The 24,384-nt window shown below is 44.8% G+C and overlaps 2 protein-coding genes and 1 pseudogene across 4 annotated transcripts; 1 reads left to right on the top strand and 2 right to left on the bottom strand.

Annotated features, from left to right (window-relative positions):
* Positions 1 to 1,590: 1,590 nt before the first annotated feature.
* LOC136487934 (NADPH-dependent aldehyde reductase-like protein, chloroplastic) lies at positions 1,591 to 7,215 on the bottom strand (annotated as a pseudogene).
* A 10,553-nt stretch (positions 7,216 to 17,768) lies between these two features.
* LOC136487911 (uncharacterized) lies at positions 17,769 to 22,071 on the top strand. Of its 3 annotated transcripts, XM_066485007.1 has the most exons (7): positions 17,769 to 19,589; positions 20,278 to 20,451; positions 20,603 to 21,054; positions 21,145 to 21,255; positions 21,362 to 21,446; positions 21,530 to 21,622; positions 21,704 to 22,071. In XM_066485007.1, exons 2-7 carry the CDS (start codon positions 20,278 to 20,280, stop codon positions 21,899 to 21,901), a joined length of 1,113 nt encoding a protein of 370 aa, XP_066341104.1. In that variant the 5' UTR covers positions 17,769 to 19,589; the 3' UTR covers positions 21,902 to 22,071. The 3 variants fall into 3 exon arrangements, with proteins under 3 accessions (XP_066341104.1, XP_066341097.1, XP_066341111.1); XM_066485000.1 differs by having other exon boundaries at positions 17,769 to 20,451; XM_066485014.1 differs by having other exon boundaries at positions 17,769 to 20,451; positions 20,531 to 21,054.
* Positions 22,072 to 23,461: 1,390 nt separating this feature from the next.
* On the bottom strand, positions 23,462 to 24,052 carry LOC136487903 (glycine-rich cell wall structural protein 2-like). Its single transcript, XM_066484996.1, has one exon. It carries the CDS (start codon positions 24,050 to 24,052, stop codon positions 23,462 to 23,464), a length of 591 nt encoding a protein of 196 aa, XP_066341093.1.
* Positions 24,053 to 24,384: the final 332 nt, after the last annotated feature.

The following is a 24,384-nucleotide window of genomic DNA, read 5'->3' as shown; positions in this document are numbered from 1 at the left end:
TCTCGCTCCCTCCTCTCTCCTCTTCTCTCTCTCTCGCTCTCACCGTCTCTCTCCAACACGGGCAAGGCGACGACGCGAGCGGGCTATGACGGCGGCACCTGCCCTCCTCATCCTCCTCAGTCCTCCCTCACCTACCTCTCACCTCTGTTTCTCCCTCCCCTTCCTCTCTCTCTCTCCTCTTCCCGCCCGAGGCAGCGGCAGGCGCGAGGCGGTGGCGGTCATGACACGGCGCCGCCCCCTGCGGGCAGCGCACTGGCACGGGTGGGGCCCGGTGGCCCCCTCTGTCTCCCCCATCCTCTGCGCGGGCTCCTCAACGCCTCGTCCCGCTGGGGAACGTGTGCTCCTCTAGTTGCCGAAACCCTAGCTACCTATACGTGTGCTGCAAATTGGTTACATGCTTGCTACTTCTTCTGATCTGTTTTCATTTTTGTTTTCCAGGATTGATTTCAGCTCGCTTCCTTCTCTTCCTTCTTAGGGTTCGTCTACAATTGTACAGGTACAAAGGAAGGGAGTTTCAACATCTTCAAGACAACATGTGTATAATTCCTAGGACAACTCTTATTTCCTGTGGCTGATTCCACAGTTTGGTTGAGGTACATCTTATGCAGAAATTACAGTGAATTTTAAAGATTTGGCAAATATAAATTTATGCAATGGATAGTCCAATGGCCTAATTGGAATTAGTTCCGCAAAAAATGACCAATACGGGAATCATTCATGGGGGAGATGGCTGTAGACCTTAATCTGGTTGCCATCAAGCAGTTGGGGGTAAAAAAAAATCTCTACATAATCAGCTACTAAGAGTGTCTAATTCAATACCGAAAATATTCAATGTAGGTCAAATTAGGCAATGCACGTTCATGTCTCTGTTAGGTGTTTTCTCAGTTGTTATCGAAGGGAAGTAAAGCTTGGTTATGGCTGCAGCGTGTATTACGTTTATAGCCATAATAGTTTACAAACTTCACAATAATGTGGTTACTTCTTTCCTTCGATACCTCGTTTTTCCATTTTGTTGTCACATTATCTTGACCATCAGACTAGTGTACGTACTTTCTGCTAACTAGATGGATATTGGGAATAAGTACTTGCTTTGCCTCAAAAATAATAAATGATCTATTTTGCAACATTTATCTAAAACACTTGCAACATATCTCTGAAATATACGAAACACTAAACATACGCTTGCAACATGCGTTTTTAGCACATCGCAACATCTCCTTGCTGCTTGGGACAATGGAGGCTCGTCCGCGTATAGAGCTCGTTGGACGCAGCAGCACGACGGCAACGGCTGTGCGCCACGCCTGGCAGGGTTGGCAGCCGCGCGCTGCGACTTGCAGGTGGCCGCGTGGCAGCCGCGCCTGGTTGACAGTCGAGCATCGCGTGCGGGAGCGGAGCGGAGCGAGGCGTGCGTGAGTGAATTTTTTAGAAATGGACAAGCGGATAATGGAGAGGGTTGTTGGATGAACAACACGTGCGGGAGTGAGCGGAGTGAGCCGCGAACGTCTTAATTGTATCTCTATTTTTTTAAAAAGAACTTGTATGTGTGGTAGATGCCACTATATCTGAACACCTGGCGCACTTAGACCCTTATTAGACGAAACCGCCGTTGACCCTGATGACCTGACCGTTAACCCAAGCCGCGGCGTTGCTGGCCAGGAACGCCACCACAGGCGCCACGTCCGTCGTCTCGGCTATGCGCCCCATGGACTGCTGCTCCACCCTCCGTAGGAATGCTTCGTCCTTCCCGGCCAAGAACAGCTCGGTGCGCACGGGCCCCGGCGCGACCACGTTGGCGGTCACCCCTTTCGCGGCCACCTCCTTGGCTAGGATCTTCGTCATCGCCTCCACAGCGGCGTTAGTCGCCGTGTACGCCGCGTATCCCGGTAGGAGCGTGCCCACAATGGATGACGAGAACGTCACGATGCGGCCGGTGCTGTTGGCCGGGACTCGGTTCGCCGCCTCGCGGCACACGAGGAACGTCCCGCGCACGTTCACCGCGAACATGGTGTCAAAGTCGTCGACGGCAGTGTCCGCAAGCGCCGGGTACTTGTCACTGAGGACGCCTGCGTAGCAGACGACGATGTGCGGCGGGGACCCGAATGCCTCCTCGGCGCGGTCGAAGAGCGCGTGCACAGCGTCCGGGTCCGACACGTCCGCGTGGACGGCAATAGCCTGGTGGCCGCTTGAGGCGAGCTCCGCGACGAGCTCGTCTGCCCTGGCGGAATTGGACACAGTTGACCACGACGCGCGCGCCGAGGGCGGCGAGGTGGGAGGACACTATTATGAACGACGTATAAGAATATGAAGTAAAGAATCAAGCCACAGAGGAGACACACGATTTAACGTGGAAAACCCCTCCGATGTGAAGGGGAAAAACCACGGGCACCAGCCAGCAACAATCTCACTATCTCAAGAGTTTTGGGTTACACGCCTATGGTGGCTTACAAGAGAATCAAGTCTCCATGAAACCCTAGCAAGGGTGTATATACCGTACCGTACCGCGGGGGCTCTGCCCCCCGCACCCCCCCAAACACAGGGGCAAGACCCGATGGGCCGGCTTCAGACTCCACTACGCTCCGGCCCAAGCCTCCCGCGATGGGCCTCCGCTTCGCTCCGTTAGAAGCCTGGCCTATATCCTGGAGTGAATTTGGAACAACTCCAACAAACTCCACCTTGAGACAAAATTCATCTTGTATCATAAATCAACCCTTCATCCTGAACATAACAAAGATAGAAAACCACTGGTGCCAACAATAGTCTCTTGGACTATCCAATTAAACCAACTAAGCTTGAGCACAGCTCAAACTTAGCAATAGGAACAGGTTTTGTTATCATATCAGCAGGATTATCATGAGTACTAATCTTGTATACCTTCAGCTTACCTTCTTCAATCACATCACGCACAAAATGATACTTGATATCTATGTGTTTAGTTCTCTCATGGAACATCTGATCTTTAGTGAGGTAAATTGCACTTTGACTGTCACAGTGCAAACTTATGCAAGATTCAACTCCACAAAGCTCAGCGTACAAACCTTTCAGCCAAATTAATTCTTTGCACGCTTCACAAAAAGCCATATATTCTGCTTCAGTAGTAGACAAAGCAACAACTGATTATAAAGTAGCCCTCCAACTCACAGCACAACTGCCAACAGTAAACACATAACCTGTAAGTGATCTTCGCCTGTCCAGATCAGCAGCATAATCAGAATCCACATAGCCAATAAGACCCTTATCAGTTCTTCCAAACTTTAAACAGGAATCTGCTGTGCCTCTGAGGTACCTGAAAATCCACTGAACTGCCCTCCAAGGTTCTTTGCCAGGATTAGACATATATCTACTAACAAGACTCATAGCATATGACAAATCTGGACGAGAGCAAACCATGGCATACATCAAAGACCCAACAGCACTAGAATAAGGAACCCTTGACATGTATTCAATCTCTGCATCTGTACTAGGACACTGAGCAGCTGACAACTTAAAGTGAGGTGCAATAGGGGTACTAACAACCTTAGCATTTTGCATGTTGAAACGCTGAAGAACTTTCTTGATATAATTTTGTTGACTAAGAAATAGCAAACCAGATTTTCTGTCTCTACTAATTTCCATACCAAGAATTTTCTTAGCACTACCAAGATCTTTCATATCAAAACCACTACTCAATAGCTTCTTTAACTTAGTGATTTCAATCTTACTCTTGGCAGCAATCAGCATATCATCAACATATAACAGCAAATATATAGGTGATCCATTAACATGCTTGATGTAAACACAGCTATCATACTTAGATCTTTTAAAACTGTGTGCTAACATAAATGAATCAAACCTCTTGTTCCACTGACGAGGGGACTGCTTCAAACCATACAAGGATCTCTTCAACTTGCACACATATTTTTCCTTGCCAGGCACTATGAACCCTTCTGATTGGTCCATGTATATGTCCTCCTCAAGCTCTCCATGCAAAAACGCAGTCTTCACATCTAACTGCTCAAGCTCAAGATCATGTGAAGCAACAATACTAAGGAAAGTACGAATTGAACTGTGTTTTACCACTGGAGAGAACACATCATTGTAGTCAACACCCGGAATTTGACTGTAGCCTTTAGCAACTAACCTTGCCTTATACTTTGAAGGCTCGCTTGGAGATAAACCCTCCTTTCTCTTGAAGATCCATTTACAGCTGATGGTCTTCTTATTCTTAGGCAAAGGTACAATCTCCCATGTACTGTTCTTCTCAAGAGACTGCATCTCCTCATGCATAGCAGAAATCCAATTCTCAGTATCACCACAACGAATAGCTTCTTTATAGGTTGCTGGCTCATGAACATTCTCCACCTGTTCAGCACAACTCAAAGCATAGTAAGACAAATTACACTCTTCAATAAGACGCTTAGGAGGTGCAATTGTCCTTTTTGACTTGCGTTGAGCAATAGGTAAATCCTCCTCTAATTGCAAAATAGGAGGAGTTTGCTGAACATCATCATGAGCATCATCCTCAGCAACATCATTATCATGGTCACCATGCTCATCAACAGGCTCCACCTGCACACCTGTATCATCATCAACATGCTCCACCTGCATGCGCATACGCTGCAGCTCTTTTTCTGGAACATGATCTGAGGGCAAACTGTCAGTAAACATCACAGATTCATTGAAAACAACACTCCTGCTCATAAAACTCTTTTCTGTTTCAGGATTCCACAATTTATAGCCTTTGACTCCCGAACTATAACCAAGGAAAAGACACTTAACAGCTCTAGGCTCTAATTTTCCATTATCAACATGAGCATAAGCAGTGCATCCAAAAAATTTCAACTGTGAATAATCAGCAGGCGTACCAGACCATACCTCAATGGGAGTTCTTTTATTTAGTGGAATAGAAGGCGACCTGTTTATCAAGTAACAGGCAGTATTAGCAGCTTCAGCCCAAAAATGCTTGCTCATCCTGGCATTAGACAGCATGCAACGGGCCTTGGACATGATGGTTCTGTTCATACGTTCGGCCACACCATTCTGTTGTGGAGTATGGGGTATGGTGTGATGCCTAACAATGCCTTCCGATCTGCAATAATTATTAAATTCACGCGAACAAAATTCTCCACCATTATCAGTACGAAGCAATTTTACCTTCCTTTCAGTTTGCCTTTCTATCATTACTTTCCAGTCCTTAAAAGCAGCAAAAGTATCATCTTTCTGTTTCAGAAAATAAGGCCAAACCCTTCTAGAGTAATCATCAATAATTGTAAGCATGTAACGAGCACCACCAAGTGAGGACTTACGGGAAGGACCCCATAAATCAGCATGAACATAATCAAGAGTACCTTTAGTGGTGTGAACAGAAGTGTTGAAATGTACCCTTTTATGCTTCCCGAAAATATAATGCTCACAAAACTTTATTTTACTCGAAGTGCAGCCATCCAGCAGGTTTCTCTTCATCAATTCTGCCATACCATGGTGACTCATATGTCCCAAACGCATATGCCAAAGGTTAGTTTTACTAGGTTCATCATTAGTAACAGCAGCAACAGCGGAATCAGAACCAGGTAAAGTACACCCTCTAAGGACATATAACTTTGCAGAATTAAGATCACCTTTCAAGCAAACAAGAGAACCTTTTGATACCTTCAGAACGCCATCTGAACCAGAATATTTGTAACCTTCTGCATCAAGCGTGCTCAATGAGATAAGATTTCTGGACATCCCTGGTATATACCTGACGTTTTTCAGCATGCGTGTCATGCCATCATCAGTCTTGATCTGAACTGATCCAATCCCCATAATGTCACACGGGTTATCATCTCCCATCTGCACAACATCCCCTTTCTGCACAGGCTTATACGAGCTAAACCAATTTCTGTTAGTGCAAATATGAAATGAACATGCGGAATCGAGAATCCATTCATCATGACCAGCAACACAACCAGCAAATACTACCAGACAATCTCCAGAATCATCATCAGACGCAGCAGCAGCAACAGAGACCTTACCAGCCAACTTGTTTTTCCTCTTCTCCTTATTCTGTACTTTTCTGCAATCCTCAACATTATGATTTGTCAGCTTGCAATAAACACAGAACTTTTTATTACCATGCGGCTTGGACTTTGAACGGCCTCTTCTTTCGTAGTTCTTTCTACCATCATTGCCATCATTGGAGGATCTGTTTTCAGTTCTGCCTCTCACATGCAAAGCATCGCCCTTGGAGGACGACGTCCCGTCATTCTGCACCATGCCTCTCATCTTCTCCCTAGACTGGAGAGCCTCATAAACTTCCTTTAGGGTTAGTTCATCACGGCTCAAAAGTATGGTGTCATGAAAATTTGCATACGAATTTGGTAAAGAACATAGCAGCAAAAGACCTACGTCCCCATCATTATACTTCACCTCCATCGACACTAGGTCGGCGACGATCTTCTTGAATTCAGCGATGTGGCTCATCACTGAATCCTCCTCCTTCATCTTTAGGGTGAACAGCTTCATCTTCATCTGCATCTTATTGGTTAGATCCTTAGACATACAGATCGATTCCAGTTTCAGCCATAGTTCTGCAGCAGTTTTCTCTTTCAGACACTCCTGCAAAATATCATTATGAAGATGCAACTGAATTAGGGCGAGCGCCTTCTGATCCTTGCGGATCTCTTCTGGAGTCCACTCGGCCTTCCTCTTTTCGAAACTATCCAGCGCCTCATCATAGTCATGAGTCTGCGCCAGAATCCCCCGCATCTTGACTTGCCATAGCGAGAACCGCGTGTCGTAGTTCAGCAGCGGAAGATCGAACTTCATCGACGTCGTCATGAACCCTAACAGCAACCAAAGCTCTGATACCACTTGTTATGAACGACGTATAAGAATATGAAGTAAAGAATCAAGCCACAGAGGAGACACACGATTTAACGTGGAAAACCCCTCCGATGTGAAGGGGAAAAACCACGGGCACCAGCCAGCAACAATCTCACTATCTCAAGAGTTTTGGGTTACACGCCTATGGCGGCTTACAAGAGAATCAAGTCTCCACGAAACCCTAGCAAGGGTGTATATACCGGCGACGGGCCTCCGCTTCGCTCCGTCAGAAGCCTGGCCTATATCCTAGAGTGAATTTGGAACAACTCCAACAGACACCTCGCGGCCGATGCCGCGGGAGCCGCCTGTGACGAGCGCGACGCGGCCGTCTAGCGGGAGCAGCGACGACGTGTTCTCGGCGTTTGAGATTGCCATGACTGGCTTGACCCCTCGCGGCGTCACGCACTTGTGTAGTTGTGTACTTGTGTGTTGTCTCAGCACGAGTTTTGCTATGCTCCACAACGCGCGATGGCTGTGAATTTATAGAAGGTATTATAAGCTGGTCAAGGCATGTGCGATCGTCTCTTGGGTGGAATGTGACAACTGACAACATTAAATATTTCGGTGAGTGTGGTCATGCGAAGAAATCGGCAGGTTGATGACGTACAAGCTGAGAATATATAGACGTAGGATTTTCTGTGAGTGTGCACACATTCCTATCCTATGGCCTTGTACAGTTGTACTCCATATCAGAATTCACAGTATGAAAAAGTACCTATCTAGCTGAAAGGTAGATTAAAAAATACAGAAAAAACTGCCTCATTAATAGAGCACCAAAAAGATCCAAATGTTATATACTACTACTTCCATTCCAAATTGTAACTCATGTTGACTTTTCTAGATACATATTCTGTTTAATATTTTATTTTGACATAGTGTATATCTAGATGCATAACAAAAGTTGTGTATCTCGAAAAGCCAAAACAACTTACAATTTTGAATAGAGGACTACATTATGTTCACCAAAAGTTTGTTTTCATCTGTTCGATGAATACACAATCATGGTATAACATGTATGCATGATTAAGTGTTTATGAATCCCTATGATTTCCATCTCAATGATGTGCGCTTTCTCAGTGAGACTTCAAGAGACAAGCTAAATCTTCTAAGGCCAATGGATAGTTGTGTTCATTAAGAAATCCTTCATATACCAATGTCCTATTTTCTTGTTGAGTGCCATTACCATTTTGGCTAGTCACCCACAACAACTATCCGTGACTTTCTCTTCTTATTAATCGCTTTGTTCATGTGCTGTTTTCACGAAACCATGGACAACCATAGATATATTTCCTTAGTTGTTGAGTCTCTTTCTACGTAGTATCTCCTCATTGTAAAAACTTTCTCCAAACCATAGCTATTGTAGAAACTTTCTCATTGTCAAAACTTTCTCCAAAACTTCCTAGCTATGAAACATCTTGCTAACAATTTCATGATGATAATCCAATAGCCTCTTCACTCATTCAACCATCTTTTCTTGCATCTTACATGTTATGATAAGAGTTACTACACAAATAATAAGTGATCAGCACTTAAAAGGATTAATACACTATTCAAATATTTAATAAATTTGCTACCTGTCCCGTTTTTCATTTTTCCCATAGTGACCATAAAGAACTACTAAACTACATTCTACTATTTCGCGTCAAGGAACATAGATACTCAGTACTGTGCCGCATCCGGCACAGCAACAAGTCACACAAACAACGCTTCTGCAGGCCAATAGATTAGCTGATTCTTTGGCATATACAAATGTATACTGAATCAATTTAATAGTACTACAGTACTAAACTACAAATGAAACTCTCACAAATCCAATAACTAATTCATCAATATTATGTTGAACAGATCAACATGACTATGAATAGATCAACATGAACAAATTAGATGAACCAATTAACTTATATCTGTGGCAACAACCATATGGCTTCAGTTCCGTGGAACAAGAATCAGATGCAAGTACCATCTGCCAGGGCATTCGCAACAATAAAAATATGATTCAGCTCATCAACCACCACCTATGCATTCAATTCAATAAGCCATCAAGAATCATGTTTGCGCATGTTGGTTAATTAGGTGCTTCGTAATATTTAGAGGTTGACTAGCCATCATATATTTAAGAAGGAATTACTTTCTTCTGATTGCAGTCCACATATCCAACTTCATATATAGTTTTGTACAATCACTACAACTTGAGGAGGGCATTGGCAAAACTATGCAGGCCAGTGGTGATCCCAATGCAGGTGAGTGGTGGCATACTGGCATGCGAGCAGTAGGTAATTAACAAATGGTCAGTGGCGAGCTTTTGGAGGCGGTGGCAGCGATCTTCGGATAGGCAACCGGCGCCAACGAGTCCCCTGCAGGCTGGAGGTGGCAGCGAGGCCCTCCCCGGAGACTTTCTGGTAGTGGGCGGCGGCGATCTCCGAACTTGCAGCTAGAAGCTCTAGTGAGGCCCTGCAGGCTGGAGGTGACGTGGAGACCCTCCCCGCAGCAGATCCGTGCAGCTCGTGCGACGAAAAGAGAAGAAAGGAGACGTCCCACTAAAATGACTAAATTATTATTCTTAGAGCACATTCTCCGTATCCTTACTAAATGCTATGAATAATTTTTTTTTTATGAAAAACTAGTGTACAATGCACAATGCACGCACATATAAGTGAAATCATTAGCTTGGTGGATATTACCATTGTAAAGCATTGAGCTGATGAACCTAGCGAGAAAGGATATAACATGCGAATAAATCGACTGTCTAGTACAAATGGATCTACAAACGATCTGAATCTAATCTGTTACTATCAACAGTGAGGTTCGATCGGATCGAAGGCAGCTATGATGATAATAACAAACTAAAACCGAAAAATCCATAAAACCGTTTATATATTGATAGGTTTTCTGAAGGATATGCTATATGTGTGAAAGCACAAACGAATCGGCTAAAATAGCCGATTCAGGTAGAAAAGGGATTACAACATGTGAACAATCGACTATTTAACATGAACATATCTATAAACTCATCAGACCTAACCTGTTATCCTTAATAGTGGGGTTTGACCGGATCGATGGCAGCCGTGATAAAGACAACAAATCAAGCCTTTAAAATAAACAGACCCATTCACACTTAACAGAATCATGAAGACACACTGTAAGCGTTAAAGTGCAGGCGATCGGCTATTTAGCCAATGCAGGCATAGCAAACAACCAAGGTCATGCCTGGTCGAAAGCAAATCTATCAGCTAGTATCCTCCGATCTAAAGGACTAACAGTGGGGGTCGACCGGATCGATACATCCATAATAGCGAGCTATAAATCAGATTTAACTACTGTACAATGCAAATGCACGTAGATATAAGTGAAATCATCAGCTAGGTTGATATTACCATTGCAAAGCATTGAGCTGATTAACCTTGCGAGAAAGGATATAACATGCGAACAAATCGACTGTCTAGTACAAATGGATCTACAAACGCTCTGAATCTAATCTGTTACTATCAATAGTGAGGTTCAATCGGATCGATGGCAGCTATGATAAAAATAACAAACTAAAACCGAAAAATACATAAAACCATTTATACATTGACAGGTTTTCTGCAGGACATGCTATATGTGTGAAAGCACAAACGAATCGGCTAAAATAGCCGATTCAGATAGAAAAGGGATTACAGCATATGAACAATCGACTATTTAACATGGACAGATCTACAAACCCATCAGACCTAACCTGTTATCATTAATAGTGGGGTTCGACGGGATCGATGGCAGCCATGATAAAGACAACAAATCAAGCCTTTAAAATAAACAGACCCATTCACATTTAACAGAATCATGAAGACGCACTATAAGTGTTAAAGTGCAGGCGATCGGCTATTTAGCCGATGTAGGCATAGCAAACAGCCAAGGTCATGCCTGGTCGAAAGCAAATCTACTAACTAGTATCCTTCGATCTAGAGGACTAACAGTGGGGGTCGACCGGATCGATACATCCATAATAACGAGCTATAAATTAGATTCAACTAGCTAGTAAACCTTCTCAAGATCAGACATGCCTTAACCGTGTACTATGCATGATCAATATTAAAGTAGAACAGCCGGTGAAACATAATCCGTCGTTTAAAGTAAGAGCCGTTGCAATGTAGTAAAATAAACTATGGACTAAAAAGGACGTGAGGCCGATCTAGATCGATCTCGATCGGCCAGGTTGATATTGCTGAAACTAGTGACAATAAAAACATCAGCAAGATCGGTAACTTAATGAATCTACACGAATGATACCACCCTTAGGTAGAGCCGATAACTTGACCTTAATCTAATTCGAGCAGTGGAGGTCAAACTTAACCGATGCAGCCGTACTTGAACTAGATAAGAGTCGATAACTAGCTTATACTAGAGCTCACAGTGGATGTCGAACTTAACTGATGCAGCCTTACAAACCAAAGTATAAGTCATGACAGTACTTACAGACAAGCCGGAGGTCGGCCGGACTAATGCAGCCCTGCTTGTTGAAGAACTCGCCGAGATCTACACTACTACTACTCCTAAGGGTTGGTGTAAAGCCGAAAAATTAATTGGTATTGATTGATTGTGATGTCCTTTTACAATAACTGGGGTCCAATATTTATACCCGGAACCTGAGCATGAATCCTACTTAAATACGATTCATTACAACTTTTGGTATTAAGAGAAAACATTCCTAATTTAAGATAACTTGGACCCTAATCTTTCTCTTTTGTAGAGTCCGACATGTGTTTCCCGACGCCAACCATAGCTCATTGGCGTTATCTGCTGATGTCGTCCGAAGAGAGCCGATCCCAGTGCCGCATCTGAATCAGCTGATGTCGATCCTTATGCAATCGATTCCTTGATGACTCAATCTTGAAAGTTTCGAGTTCCCGCGTTCTTCTTCCTAAATTTTGGTGTAAACAGAAGAGGTGCCCAAATTTGATTAAAAGCTCATTCTACTTATATCAAATAGTCAATATCATCTTTATTGACAACATAATGTTTCTAATTTTGTATTTGCTAAAGCATTTTCAGTCTTTAGTTAAGCAGACCCATGTGTTCTCTGTTGGAAATTTGTGAACATTACCAACGTTTTTTACACTGAACTATACCTTTTTGCAATTTGCACAATGAGTAGTATCTGCGTAGTATGCTTTCCTTAATGTGACAAAAAACCCCAGACAAACACAAATTCAGAGAATAGAGCCACTATTTTCACTTGAAGTAGACAATAAATTAGAATCGTTCTAATGAATCGGTGTAGATGAAACGATACGGTGCACAGGTGCAGCCTGGCACACAGGAAGGCCTTCAGGTATCAAACATATCTTCCTCATATATGGTGCACAGGTGCAGCATGGCACACAACTTAGAGTACTTTGTTCTATTTGTTTCATCTGGCTCTACACTATTCCAGTGTATTTCGGTACTCCAAGCTTCCTAGAATAGCTATCTTCCATGTTATGTGCTCCTATTTACTTCTAGGCTTTGATGTACGGTGTTTACTAATATTCCATAAATAATGATTGATTAGTTGAACTGATTAAGTATGTTCTAATGCCACATATTTTGGCTCGCTATATAATGTCGGTAAAACAATCACCCTGTTCGCGTATTGGTTTCAGCCAGACTTATTCAACCAGCCAATAGTGTTTCCCTCTCACAACAAATCAGCACTAGCCAGCCCAAACCAGTCTAGAAACCAACCAGCGAACACGCCGAATGGCGAGTTTCTTCATCCTGCATCCCAAAGTCATGATCTATTAGCATGCGCGTGGCAAAGCCGAGCCAGTTTTTCTAGTTTTGACTAAGGTCAGATTTTATTTCTGTTTTTTTTAACTGAACAGGAGGCCAAGGACGCCCTACTGGAATATATTAATTATAAAAAGAAAAACAGACGTCAACATACAAATGAGAGAGGGTGGAATAGTTCCCATCAAACTGTTGTTGACTAGGCTAAGCAATGGATTTTTTTTAAAAAATGTCCTTCGAGGGCACATTAGAAGCTTTTCAGAGTTCACAGAAGTCGAGGAAAATAAGCATCTTGCCCGTGCCGCCGAGCCAGTGCTGGTGCAAGCGGCAGCTGCTCATCGCCTGCTCGCTCGTTGTAGTAGCACAGAAAGGGAATCGGCATTTTTATTAATGAGCGGCAAGCGTGAGTAATATTACTCAACTCCATAAAAGATACAAAAGTCTAAATCCTGAAGTATCATTTGAGATGTTTCAAAACAAAACGTGAAAAATAGCCTGGACGGCGGCCTGACCTGGTCAATGCGGATGGTAACACGTATAACATGCGTAGATTTCTCTGGACGGCGGCGTGACCATGCCATACTCGTCAGGTTGTTGACGTACATGGTGAGATACGTACAGAATGTAGGATTTTCTATCTATGAATACAGATGCAGCATCTCTAAGATAATTGTTGAGGCTCTCTTCTCTCTGTTTTTCCCCTCTAAGTCTCTTCCTTCGATCTTGTTTCTTTTGGCTGTGTTATAAGTGTGTCGAATATTTATTTGTACTAAAAGGCTTATAGTGAATCTGCGTTGTACGTAACAGTAGAGAGTTAAGCGAGCTAGATGTTGGCGCCTATAACCTGACCTCTCCATAAAAGGAGGAGCTGATTGCATTTGTAACCAATTCTGAGTGAGAAGCAACACAAGATGTAGGCTTCGGCTGAACCTCATTACAAAATATCAAGTCTTGTATGATCTCCCGTGAGCACTGTAGGGTCAAGGTGGTGGGCTGGAGTGCGGTGGGGTGAATAGTCCTTTTCAAAAACTAATTATGCCGGTTAGCCAAAATAAATGCGGAATTAAAACTATTCGGTCTAGCAAGACTACACCCTCACCTTAGAAATGATCCTAATTGAAGCAACTAAGGTGCCAAATTAGCTAGTGTGAGCTCACCTAAAAAATTTTAGTTAGCAAGGTCACACAAATCTATGCAAGTAGTCAACTAAGCACACTAATAGCTCCTACACATACTAGTGAGCAAAACGCACAAAGTCTAACTGGTACTACACTAGCACTACCCAACTAGCAAAGCTACAAGGTAAACAAGAGAGCTACAATTACTTAGTTACATAAATTAAGCAAGGCTACTTTACCTACGCAAGCTAGGAGGGTAACTAGTTAACTAGATAAGTAAACTAGTTATAAGAGCAACAACGCAAGTACAAATGTGAACAAGTAAATACAAGCCTGTGTTAGGGAATTGCAAATCAACGGGAAGATGATGACATGATGATTTTTATCATGAGGTTCGATGGTTTGCCAACCACTTAATCACTGTTCAGGCAAATCCAAGGTTGTCGCCGATGCTAGTGGTGAGCACACAAGCTCACTCTCTCCACCATAGGGAGTGCTGACACAAGAGCTCTAGCACTTTGATCTGGTCAAAACACTTGGCGGTCTTCACACCTCGCTCTACTAGAGTTGCTCTTTACGATCTCCCAAGGGGCGAGCACAACACCCCTCACAAATCCTTCTCCGGAGCCATGCACAATCTTCATGTGGGCCTCACAACAGAGATCACAGGACACCAAGTCTCCAAGAGTAACAAGCACCACCGACTTACAAATCGACCATCCAGTGCCACTCAAGCAACCTCTCAAAGCACCACACTAGGAACGCGGGTGCGAGATATGAGAGGCGAAAGCGCTCAAGCTGTACATGTACGGGTCCGCCTCCAATTTTTAACGCCCTATTCGCTTGGCTTATAAGCTGTACTTTTTCAACCAACGAACAGTATTTCTCTTTCACAACAAATTAGCCAACAGTACTTTCAGCCATAGCTTATCAGCCAAGCGAACAGAGCATTAGTCCTTCTCCATCTGCAAAAGCTTGTCAAAGGCCACTATACCGTCCACCTCAGAGCTCAGGAGTTAGGGCACCAGGACGCTAGGACACGACGTGCACTACCCACATGGTCCTCTGCGCTCTTCATCTTATAAGAGCACTGTGAAGACATTTTTATGGTAGCTCATGGGAAAGGAAAGGGGAGTAGACACAAGAAACCTTCGGATGGATGACTGTTCAGTTGCTATCGCACCAATGGACAGGTCCTTTGTGTGACTTGTGGTTGACGACTATTCATGTCAGGTTTGATTGGGCTTTTCAATCTGCTTTTGCTTTTGCAAGCTAACCAAAGTGTCCAAAAGCCACAGCTATTTTAGGTCAAAATAGTTTTTTCTCTAATACAAAACTAAAAGCAGCCTTTCCCTACTTTCAACTATTTTTGGGGTAAAAAATTACCCACCTACCACTCGTTAGATACATACCGGTTCGTTTTTTTTTTCTATTCATCATCTCCTGTCCGCAAACATCCGCGAGCGAGTTCGACGGGTTCGCACGTCGCCGCCCTCCACCCGAGCGGAGCTTCCCCGGCGCTTCCTCCGGCAAGCGCGAGGCGCCCCTCCACCCCAGGCCGCCGCCGCCCTGCACCCCAGGCGCGCCGCTCCCAGTGGCCACGAGGTCGGACTCCTCGCCGGAGCACCGCCGTGGGCGGGCGCGGCCTCCACGCCGGAGAACTGCTGTGGGCGAACAGGATCTCGGGAGCGCCGGCTCCCTCCCCTGCATCTCCAGGCCGCGGCGGCCTTGGGCTACTCCATCCCAGCAGAGTCGTGCACCTTCCGGCCTGGCGCGGCCGCCTTCGCCCCTCCAACAGGTTCGCTCGCTCCTCGCCACCAATATCGTCCCAGCAGGCAGGCGTGGCGCGGCCTGCCCCTGCGAGAGCGGAGCGGCCAGCCTCGGCCGGCGGGAGCTACCTGCCCCTGTGGGAGCGGAGCGGCCAGCCCTGGCCCGCGGGAACAACCTCCCCCGATCGGTGCGGCCTGCCCCGGCGAGAGCGGCGCGGCCAGCCCTGTCCGGCGGGCGCGACCTGGCCGGTGAGCCCCATCCCCGACGTAGCTAGATCTGGCGAGAGGAGGAAGAAGACCCTCCTGTGAATGACATGTGGGGTCCGTTCGCAAGTGAGATAAGCTTTTCCAAATGCCACAGCTGTGCAACCAAAGGGGCTTTCAACTATCCCACAGCAGCTTTTGCAGAAGTTAAGGGGGGTGTTTGGTTCAGCTTTCAACCGGCTGTAGCTTCTCCAGAAGTCAAAAAGCTAACTAAAGGGGTTTAGATAGACCAACAGTTTCTCCAAAAGCTAGCTTTTGCCCAGTTCAATTTTCACACCAGGGGGAGGCTGCTTTCACCGGCTGTAGCTTCCTCATTTTTATCAAAATTACCCGCAATGCCATCCATTATGAAGAAAACGGTTCGTTCTTTTCCCCGCCACCGCGACTTCCTCCGCTCCGCGCCGCCGTGATTCCTCCGCGCCGCGCCGCCCAGCTACCTCGCCGGCGCGCAGGCTCGTTCCCCGACGACCAGAGCGAGCGCCACCCTGCCTCTGGCGGCCAGCACGGGGCATGCGGGAGCTCCGCCGCTGCCGCCTCGGGCGCGCGCGGGAGCCCCGAATGCCGGCAATCCAACACCGGCGGCCCTCCCTCAGCTCCTCCCCGGCGACCGGCACCTCCCTCCCTCGACAACCAGAGCGAGCGCCACCCTGCCACCGGCGGCCAGCACAGGGCATGCGGGAGCTCCGCCGCTGCCGCCTCGGGCGCGCGCGCGGGAGGCCCGACGACCGCGGCCTTCCCTCAGCTCCTCATCGGCGGCCGGCACCTCCCTCCCTCGGCCCTTCCCTCCGCCCCTCCCAACCCTCCCCGCGTGTGGCGCAGGTGGCTCCGGCCCTCCTCGTCGTGGCACAGGAGGCTCTGCCCCTCCACGGCCCTCCCCAACGCGGCGCGGACAAGCTCCGCCCCTCCTGGCGTAGGCGCGAGTGGATCCGGCCCTCCCCGGCGTAGGCATGAGCGGATTCGTACGTCCCCGTGGTGGGTGCGGCTAGCTCCAGCGAGCACGGCCATCCCCACGGTGGCTAGAGGATGAAGAAGCAGTGTGTGTATGACATGTGGGGCGCGCCTGTCAGTGTGAGAAGTTTTCTAAAAGCCACAGTTATTCAACCAAATGAACTTTTCCAAAAGCCACAACCCTTAATCCACAGCAGCTTTTCGAAAAGCCACAGCTCACAGCTACTTTTCCAAAATCCATAGCTCAACCAAAGAGGGCCTAAAGCTCACAACAGCTTTTGTAAAAGCCACAGCTCAACCAAATAGGGCCTCAATTGCTGTAGCACGAATGGAGAGGTGTACGCATAGTGATATGGGGTTGTGGTCTCTTCGATGATGTGGCTTCATGAAATCGCAAAGAAATCAGCCAGTGGGGGTCTCTTATTTAGGTATAGTAGATATAGATGCTATGAAAATCGACATCATTTAGATATACACATTAGCAAGCCCGAGGTAACCCCCTTTAAATTACCATCTATAAATGCATGTACGGTCGAACAATAAGTAGGGCTGTGGGCAAGATAGATCATCCGCGTCGCTCATGAGTTACAACTTAATTAGGCTAAGGTTTATCATTTAATGTGCTGGTTTTCAAACAGCTAATAGCGGGCTAAATCAGGCTATAGTAGCTCACAATAGCTAAATGTATGTATGAACAAAAATCTAGACCCTTCTCAAACACTTATATCTAGAGATATATAGCAACAGCTATATTGGGGGATTTAAAAGAGAGAATTCCTGATAAATGACTCGTTCCTTTTTTGGCCCTCAAAAAATTTTCGTTCCCTATTTGACACCGAGTTCAACTTTCATTCCTTATACGACACTCCGTTAGATTTTCCATCCGGGAACCGTTAACTGCCCTGTGAAAAGACGATTTTGCCCATATGGTGTTGGACATGACAGTTAGAAAACCTAAAGTTTTTTTTTGAAAAAAAAAAAGAAACAGAGGCTCCCTACAACAAGAGCCTTTGTTTCTTTTTTTTCAAAAAAAAACTTTAGGTTTTCTAACTATCATCTCCAACACCATATGGGCAAAATCGTTTTTTCACAGGGCAGTTAACAGTTCCCGGATGGAAAATCTAACGGAGTGTCGTATAAGGAATGAAAGTTGAACTCGGTGTCAAATAGGGAACGAAAATTTTTTGAGGGCCAAAAAAGGAACGGGTCATTTGTCTGATGTCAAATAAGGAATTCTCCCAATTTAAAACCCTACATAGGAATGGTTCATGAGAGCTCTCTCTCCCAACTTTGTTGTACGGCTACTCTTCATGCCACAAAGACATGGTTTCTCTCTCATCTAAATGAACCTGGGGTTGTTTGGCACGGTACCCCTCTACTCCAGATCCAACACTGGCATCATTGTAGCACAGAGCCCATGGAGCTAGAAACCGTGGCTCAACGGCTCATCCTCTGCCCATTTCATTTTCACCTAGCAAACCAAAACGGCTCCATGATACAGTGTCAAAACAGCGTTGCTGTATTGTTTTTTAGGAGAAGCGGAACACGTAGGAGCTATACCAAACAAGGCCTCAGAGTTGATGAAGCTATTTTCTCAGGCTTCACCTGCTTTAGCTCTCGTAGCACTGTAGCAATAAGGAGCTCTTTCAGACGAGCCATTAGCCATCAGCAAGCTGTGCACTGCAGCTGATGTGATTCTCCCTGACTATATGTATGCAAGTAATTAGGATGGTCAATTATACATGCCACTGCAGCTCAACTGATTCTCTGATTACAAATATACAATAATCGATCAATTGATTTACATGTCCAAGAGAGTTGACCTTGGATCATTTATGTCGCTGCAAGAATTAATTAGGATGCCTCGCTGCTTTCGGTGAGTCCATTTCCTATATTTCTGCCTGTCTTTACAAGTTGAGAAATCGAGAAGACTTCAATGTACACTCAATGTTCTACAATATACTGTCGGACTTCTCTGTGTAATTAGTAAGTTAATCCTAGGTCTTGTTTAGATTGAGGTTAGGAATCAGTATTTGGCACTGTAGCACTTTCATTTATATTTGACAATTATTGTCTAATCATGGCCTAACTAGGCTCAAGAGATTCGTCTCGTAATTTACAATCAAACTGTGTAATTAGTTATTTTTTTATCTACATTTAATACTCCATGCATGTGTCCAAAGATTTGATGTGATGGAGAGAGAGTGAAAAAACTTGCAATTTAAACAAAGCCCTATATCAGTTGAAAAAAAGTCAAGAGAGTATACTCACAGTATGATAGCAACACAAAACTAATTGCAGGTCATTTTGATTGTCCAAAACGTCAGCTAAATCTTTACTGGTGGTACTATGATGATACATTGATACTTGCTCAAGAGTGTCTGGTTGTTTTGATAACTTAAATTGTTCACAACCATGCCTTATAATTGATATCATATATCTATATAGATATTTCACTACGCCAAATTCTTACAGCAGGAACGGAGGCATTTTTACTGTAGGGGCGGCTGGGGTTAGGGGCGCCCCTACGGTAGGTGTCCTCGGCCCCAGCAGCCCAGCCGCCCCTACAGATGTCACTGTAGGGGCGGCTCAATCACCAGCCGCCCCTACAGCAGATGTTACTGTAGGGGCGGCTGGTAACTTGAGCCACCCCTACAGTTAGGGCTGATCTGTAGGGGCGGCTCAATCACCAGCCGTCCCTGCAGTTCTGACTGTAAGGGCGGCTGAATCACCAGCCGCCCATACTGATGGCGCACGAATAAATAGCAGCCACCCTCTTCTTCCACCTCGGGACACACTCTTCTACACACAAAAAAAGGTTAGGAGGCCTTGGGCTCCTCCTAAAAATTGCTCTAATAAGGGGGAGGTTTTGATCTCAAATCCTTTAGTGGAGAGGCTCTAAAAGGTAAGGAAATGCTTCTCCAACTCTTTATTTAAGTTTAATTTGTTGGTTAGTGAGTAATTTGATTTTAGGTTTTCTCTCTCTTCCATGGAGCTTGAGCTAGTTATGAGTGAAATTAGACCCTAATTTTCACTATACTAGGATAAATTAGGTAGGAAAGTAAGATTGCACCCTTTATTAGTACATCTTTATTGATTTTAGTGTAGTATTAGTGAAGTTTGATGCATGTGTCATGAAATCCTATATCTAGATCTAGGATTTTGTTTTTTTTTTCTTTTTCAATTTTTCCTTTATGTGACTAGGGTTTGCATGTAGGTGAATGTGTAAGATTTTAATTGTTGCTAATGTGTAAAATATCCTCTACCATGGCTACTAATTATCATTTAATATTTATTTTGACCCCTTTCTATAATGTGTGTTTTTAATTAATTATGGATAAATAGGCCATTAATTAATTATCCTCTACCATAAAATTGGAATGGAGTTTGCATGAAAGGTAGTGGATGAAATATTAAATGTTGCTAATTGTTTTATTTGAAATTGTTTATTTGAACCAATTAATTTATATTTTAAAATATTTATGCATTAATAGTCAATTAATTAACTATCCTCTACTACCATGGTGCGTGTCTCAGGTATATACAATTATTCTCGAGTAATATTCTTTCTTTGGTTATTTTGTTTCTATAAGATGGACTACAGGAACTCTTGGATGTATGGTTCGTTAAGACATAATGCTCTTTTCCGTGATGAGGTGGACAAATTCATCAAAGCCGCAGAGAAGCATGCAGCGACGTTGAAAGAGAATAGCGACACGATTATTTGTCCCTGCAAAGATTGCAAGAACCTTATTGCATTTCGAGATGTGAGTACCATCGAAGAACATCTTATTAGAAGAGGATTTGTTCCGGACTATACAGTGTTGATTCATCATGGTGAAACAGTGGTTGTTGATGACAACGACGATGATCTAGCTGATGAAGCTGAAACCTAAGCATACTTGTCCCGATTCACAGACGATCTTGAGCAACAAATGGATCGTGACTATGGTAATCAACAAGGTGGTGGCTTTGGCAATGAACAAGGTGGTGGCTTTGGCAATGAACAAGGTGGTGATGATGCTGGTGGTGCCAGCAATGATGGCGAAGCACGTGAGGGTGATGCAGATGACGGTGCCAGCAATGACCCGCGCCGTGATTTATAGAATGCAAGCGGACTTTGTGAGAAAGAGGCCAGCTCTGAAACACAGGTATATAGACCCTTCACCTATAGCATCAACAAATTTTAATTACCCTAAAGAGTGGAAACTAGATTGCAAAGAACTAGGAGGTGGAAAGACACTTAAGGGAAAAGAGGATATCAGGAACAAGAAAATATTGGAAGAGTCCCTTAAGGTTGCGGCATACATTGCCCTATGTTTTAAAAATCTCCAACAACACGATAATATATGGATACCATGCCACTTCAAGTAAGTTCGACTGTATACTTAGCTTTGTTCAATATACTTTGTTCGATGCAAAAGAGCTTATGTGTTCCTTCTATGACTAAATTCATGCAGCGATCACTGGATTTGCATAGGCGTCTGGCTCTCACATAGCATGGCATGGGTCTTTGATTCAGCGGATTTCCCAGTGGAGACATACAAAGACTTCATAGCGATTGTCAAGACGTATACATATCGACAATCCTCATTTTAGCTACTATGTTTGTATACATACTTGTAAGGTTCAATGTGGGATACTAACAAGTTGTATTTGCTAAAACCATTGGAACAGGGCATTTAGGCACTATGTCCAGAAACATAAGAGGAGGCATCATCCAAATAGGAAGGAAAAGTGGTATGTCAAAACTCTATGTGCGGTAAGTGTCATTTACTTTGGTAATCCATATATTATGTGTCTGTCAATAGCATTACTTAACATCTCCATATGCAAAACACACAGTGCCCCAAGCAGAAGCCTGGGAGTCTACATTGTGGATACTACACATGTATTATGATGAGTACCATCGGTGGCTACAGCAGAAATCCCAATCTGGTAAGTTTGAACCTCTTCGCTCGTAGTATGAAAAGTTTGTATATGTTGTGATATAGTAAACCTAAACTTGTTCTCTTGTAGTTGGAGAAAGATAAAGACACGAGAAGGAACCCATACAAGAATGACGAGCTCTTAGAGATGGTCGGCGACCTTTGCAACTTCATAATGGACCAGATTGTGTACCATAAAAGCACTTACTATCATCTTCTTTCCGACTTAGGTAGTAATTCTCTATACCAACACCTTCGTGAGACTGATAGGCTAGCCCTAGGCCGTTGATGACAATGTGGACTTGTGGTATGGTTTGGATCAGACTTTGGAACGGTTTGGACTTTGTTTTGCATGTGGACTTATGAATTTCTTAATAGACTATGTTATAATGATGGACTTCATAATGGACTATGTTGTAATGATGGACTTTTGTGAATTATGACTTGTGATGATGTTCTAAATAATGGTCTTGTATTTGTGGATGTATATATGTATATTTGTGGCGGTCAGATTCGAATTTGAATTATATATATATGGTCAGATTTGAATTTGAATTATTTATTTTTTTTGCTGAAAAATCCACTGTAGGGGCGGTTCTTGATTGAACCGCCCTTACAGATACACACAGCAGGGGGCGGCTGTATCATGAACCGCCCTTACAGATACACACAGCAGGGGCGGCTGGTGATACAACCGCCCTTACAGAAATCCACTACAGGGGCGGCTGATATTACCAGCCGCCCCTACAGAGGTCACTGTGGGGGCGGCTGAAAACACCAGCCGCTCCTACAGAGTGCACTGCAGGGGCGGCTGAAAACACCAGTCGCCCCTACAGAGGCACTGCAGGGGCGGCTGAAAACACCAGCCGCCCCTACAGAGGCACACCAGCCGCCCCTACAGAGGAACTACAGGGGCGGTCAGAAAACCGCCCCTACAGAGGCACCCTCTATAGGAACACCTTGGGAAAGGCGGCTGGCGCAGCCGCCCCTACAGAGGCTCTAGAGCTGTCCCTACAGTTAAATTCTGTAGTAGTGTTTTGGTAGAAATTAAAATGATTAGAGAAAGTGTGCAAAGATATCCGTGCGACCGTGCCAATACCTACCACTACGTACACAAAACGCAACCTGAGATTCATGTCCAGTGTCTAACCCCCATGCATGCGTAAGTGGAGACGTCACCAGCTGACCAGATAGCCACCTCTTATGCATGCGCGTTAGTGCGTTACACTACATGGAGAGGTCATTGTAAGCAAAATAATTTGCAGTCCTTTGTTGTCACGCACTCTTCCTTGCTAATGATGACGGATCAGTTTTAGCACATCAATTCAAGATTCCACAGAACGGTCCTGGAAACAATATAAGGGATACATGGGCCGGGATGACATGAGAACATTGAACATACTGATCGAGTTATTATGACCACACAATCTTCAGATCTGATCTGTTGAACTTAGGCCCCGTTTAGTTGCCAAAAAATTTTGCATAGTAACTGTCACATCGAATCTTGCGGCACATGCATGGAGTACTAAATGTAGACGAAAAAAAACTAATTACACAGTTGGTCGAGAAATCGCGAGACGAAACTTTTGAACCTAATTAGTCCATAATTAGACACTAATTACCAAATACAAATGAAATGCTACAGTGAGCCAAAATCCAAAATTTTTTGGATCTAAACGCACACTTACATTGCTAGGTCATGGCTAGGGTTGCTGGAAACCATTATTAGTTCCTCTCTAGAAGTACAAAAAAAGGGGCACAAACAAAACTAAAAAAAAAAAATCAATGCAAAGCAAATGAAGGTGAAATAGCATCTTGTGGCCTCCAGCTTGAAAAGTTATAGGAAACTTCAAGGCTGTCCCTCGCCGAATCCAGATCCGTTGCCTTTACCACCACCAGTCCCACCATCGCGACCACCGCCCATGCCACCACCATTGCCAGAAGCATCTGCACTTGCATACGGCGGTGTGGCCGAGGGCGGGTCGCCGGAACTAGCCTCACTAGAGCCGGATCCCGTGCCACCGCCGGTGCCGTACCCACCAGAGCCTTTGTTCTCCGAACCTTGTCCGCCACCGCCGCCACCACCAATGCCCCCAGCAAGAGTAGACCCACCATTACCGTATGATGATCCTGAGCTAAACAGGCTGGAACTGGATCCCGTGCCAGACCCACCACCAAACGCAGAACCACCATATTTTGAATAGCCACCGCCTTCACCTCCGCCTCCAGCACTTACATAGACTCCACCCGGACCACTCTCACCGGACCCCGAACCAAGCCCGACCCCTGAGCCTGCACCGTTCTGATCCGCCCCACCATATCCCCCTCCTTGTCCCGTCCCTTGAGAACTGGAGTATCTAGCCACCCTAATGGCGTCGCTTAATCCAATGCTCAAGAGAAGAAAGAGGCTAAGTGCTACAAGATTGTTGGTCCTAGCCATTGCGACTTGCGGAGCTTAGCAAAGTCTGACAAGCTAGCGATAAATGGTGACCCAAGGACTGCATGCATATTTATAGCATTATGGAAGATGTTGATGACGATCTGACTTCCAAACCCAATGCAAGATCTAGTTGGTGCTGTTTTCTTATTTAATTAAGTGCATCGAACTATGATGACTGCATCAGAGGCGCTGACTTTGGATCAAAATTAGGAGAACTCCAATAATTAAAGTAGTAAATGAACCATCAAAGTTCTCGCTTAGGATGGATCCTGTCAGGGCATGAAACATCATTGAGTTGCCCTAGTCTGGCCAGTAAACCTGTGGTGCCACCT

This window comes from Miscanthus floridulus, chromosome 1 (assembly GCF_019320115.1).
Source record: "Miscanthus floridulus cultivar M001 chromosome 1, ASM1932011v1, whole genome shotgun sequence".
In the NCBI taxonomy this organism is placed as follows: Eukaryota; Viridiplantae; Streptophyta; class Magnoliopsida; order Poales; family Poaceae; genus Miscanthus; species Miscanthus floridulus.
This window is presented reverse-complemented; position numbering and strand designations above follow the sequence as displayed.